Source organism: Cyprinodon variegatus, unplaced genomic scaffold (assembly GCF_000732505.1).
Source record: "Cyprinodon variegatus isolate N-32 unplaced genomic scaffold, C_variegatus-1.0 Scaffold692, whole genome shotgun sequence".
Taxonomy (NCBI): Eukaryota; Metazoa; Chordata; class Actinopteri; order Cyprinodontiformes; family Cyprinodontidae; genus Cyprinodon; species Cyprinodon variegatus.
The window spans coordinates 31,675-35,052 of NW_015151145.1; the positions used below are offsets into that span (position 1 = coordinate 31,675).

The window sequence follows — 3,378 nt, forward strand, 5'->3', positions numbered from 1 at the left end:
TGACTGATCTAGTAACTGACTGACTGATTCACATATTGACGACGGACTGTTTTCCTGATTAGCTGTCTGGTTGCTGGCTCTAAACTCAGAGTTAGTCTAGTATCAGAGCTCTAGACGTCACTTTAAATCAGTTCAGTTTAACCCTTTATCAGCCGAGCCGTCTCCATCTGATGCGACGGTTTCTTTTTTTATTTAAAGTGTCCCGTCTGGCGATAAGAATAATTGTCTTGATGCCAGAAAGAGCCCAGCTGTCACCAGTGGAGCAGTACGGCTATCGCCATAGTGTTCTGCTTGATTCATGCATATAAATTGCTTTATTATAATCATGCAGGGAGTTTTACAGATTATATGGACACTGAAATGTAAGTAGAGCAGGAAAGGAAAAACAGGAGAAAAAATGAAAGTAAGGGGAGATAAAATGGAGATAATGATAAAACATCTTCAGTCTGCTTCATCACCTGCAAAGAGATGGAAAAAGAACAGAACAACTAACAGACATGGAAGGAGACATACAATAAATCAACACCTAGATTCTATCGCTGAAGTATAAGTAGTATTATTTAATCTGACATATGCTGATGAAGGTTCTCAGTCATCCAGGTCATAGTCATTCCGTAGAAATTCAAAAAATATCCACTGGACTTGGTTTCCAAGATATGAAGACGTTTCGCCCTTCCAGATATCACCACCACCCCCCACCCCCCACCTCATTACAGAGGAACGAGGGACCTACCCGCTCCAGCCAGTGAACAATACCTCCTTAACGACAGACTCTTATCAATCATAGACAGGTTTCAGGTAATACAGGAGACAATCCCCCCCATAACGGCAATCCCCCCCCCTTTAACGATGACTTTCAGAATCATGAGGTTCGGTCTCAGATATTACAGGCTAACAATGGAACTAAACGACCCATTCATCGGTTTCCATTTGCATGTTTCCAAGCGATAGAAGGCTTTGTCTATAAAGACTCAAACTCACTGCGGATCCAGACATTAGAATGGAGAAAGCTTCCTGGAGAGGAAGAGAAACGTCTTCAAACCTTGAAAACCAAGTCCAGTGGATATTTTTTGAATTTTTACAGAATATTTAGTCTGACATGTACTCTGTGTTACCTGAAGATCAGAATACAGGCCTTCTGTGTGGAAGTGAATCTCTGAGTACCTGGAACTAAGCACCTGTACTTGTTTGTGAAAGTGCAATAGTGAAAATGCTCAATAGTGGTTGTGCAGAGCTGAAGAGGCGCCCCCCCCCAGAGCAGAGCAGAGTCCAGCGCTGGGAGACCCAAAGCCCCAGACGCCCAAAAATTCCCCAAGGGCAAAGGCACCAAGGAGGGGCCAGCCCAGGGAATCAGACCCCCACCAGAGGGAGGAGGAGAGACAGCCCAGATGAAGCTCCTCAGCCACCCCAATGCCGGAGCCCCCGGGAGCCGCAGACGGGGCGAATGGGCTCCGCACTTGGCGAAAAAAAAAAATATGGATGTATAATTACACATAACACTCACATCCAATAATCCCCAGCCCCAGACTCCGGGGGCAGCCAGAGAACAGGGGTGTGAGAAGACCCCGATCCCCCCTCCGCTCAAATGGGGTGTTGTTAGGTGTTGCTCTCAGGTGTCATTAAAACTGGGAGTACCAAAAGGGGGTGTCCAGCACAGTCAACCCCCCCTTCAGAGTACAGGCGGTGCCAGCGCACCCCCCCAATTGACAACCCAGAACCCTCAATGTCTAAATGCGAGAGAGAATGGGGGGAGCCAACCGTAGTGAGGCCCATGAAATAAACCCCACCCCTGGGTGCCCCTGACCCCCCCAGCAATGCCCTACATAGATGTGTGTTGTGAAAATGTTGTAGATTGAAGTGTCTAAAATGCAAAATAAAATTGGGGTGGGGGACGTCATTAACAAGGTGGGGCCCTCCAGTAACGACCCCCTCCCCAAAAACCTACATGCGACAGGTTTCCATCCACCTGCTGCACCCTGCTGCACTCAGACAGTAAAAGACCGACATTTAAAATAACCAAATAAAGAAATAGTCCATCCAGTTATTTCTTTTCTAGCACCTTTAACTTTCTGCAGTAGTTCAAAGAAAATGTTTTAACGGCCTTAAAGGGTCATAGAATTACTCTATAGGGTATTAGGTGCTGGTCCTTAAGGTTGCTGAGCAAAGACGGATCATAGCAACAAGCACTCACTCACTGAAACATCAGATTGTTGATATGGTAGGGTGACCAGACGTCCCCTTTTTCCCGGACATGTCCTACTTTACAGACCTAAAAAAATGTCCGGGGGGAATTTCAAAATCGTCTGGGATTTTGGTCGACTGCAGTGCAGCAGAACCGAGCCCTCAGCTCTGGGCTGAGGGCTCGGTTCTGCTGGGGTGCTCGGTTCCGCCGGGGGGCTGCTCTGGGAACCCCGGCGACCCGGTGACGGTAGCCTGGAAAACGGCAGCCCTGTGCTGCCCGGTAAGGCAGGCGGGGGAAGCATACAGTCACTGGGTCGGGTTTGGTCACTCTGTCCCCCGCTGAAGTCTCCTCAGAAACGGAGAGGTTTTTATTTATGAGACGTATTTCAACAGTCAGCATGTTTGTGTTTAAGAACATCAGTTTTTCTTTGTGCCTTGGAATGCTGGTGTTTGATTGGCTGATGACAGGAGCATATCGTATTTTCTCTCCTTCACCTGTCTGACCAGAACTCCCAGTTATAACTATGCTCCAAACATGGACAAGCACTGGATCATGCGTTACACTGGCCCCATGAAGCCCATCCACATGGAGTTCACCAACATGCTGCAGAGGAAGCGGCTGCAGACGCTGCTGTCTGTAGACGACAGCATGGAGAAGGTAAAGATGATGCTGGAGGGGAAACATCTGCATGTGGAGCAGATGGAGAAAAACCTGTTTGTTTCTGCAGCTTTACGACATGCTGGTGGAGACGGGTGAGCTGGAGAACACCTACATCCTCTACACCTCAGACCACGGCTACCACATCGGACAGTTCGGCCTAGTCAAAGGTAACCATGGTCCATCCTGCAGGGATTCACCACTAGATCCTCTAGGAAGTCAGTCTGAATGATGGCCTCAGGGTTAGGGTCCAGGTGTCCCATAGGACTGCTGTCCTGTAGGGCTGCTGTCCCATAGGGCCGCTGTCTCATAGGAAAGCTGTCCCATAGGGCCGCTGTCCCATAGGGCTGCTGTCCCATAGGGCTGCTGTCCCATAGGGCTGCTGTCCCATAGGGCCGCTGTCCCATAGGGCTGCTGTCTCGTAGGAAAGCTGTCCCATAGGGCTGCTGTCCCATAGGAAAGCTGTCCCATAGGGCTGCTGTCTCATAGGGCTGGTGTCCTGTAGGGCTGCTGTCCCATAGGAAAGCTGTCCCATAGGG

At 49.1% G+C, this 3,378-nt stretch overlaps 1 protein-coding gene across 1 annotated transcript in view; it reads left to right on the forward strand.

The window, feature by feature from the left end:
* The window catches only part of LOC107097406 (extracellular sulfatase Sulf-2-like), a 48,520-nt gene that overhangs the window by 7,890 nt on the left and 37,252 nt on the right, over positions 1-3,378 (forward strand). The window contains exons 4-6 of the mRNA XM_015394541.1: positions 2,326-2,422; positions 2,650-2,839; positions 2,910-3,009. Of these exons, the coding sequence (XP_015250027.1) occupies positions 2,326-2,422; positions 2,650-2,839; positions 2,910-3,009 (387 nt within the window). The remainder of the gene's footprint in view (positions 1-2,325; positions 2,423-2,649; positions 2,840-2,909; positions 3,010-3,378) is intronic.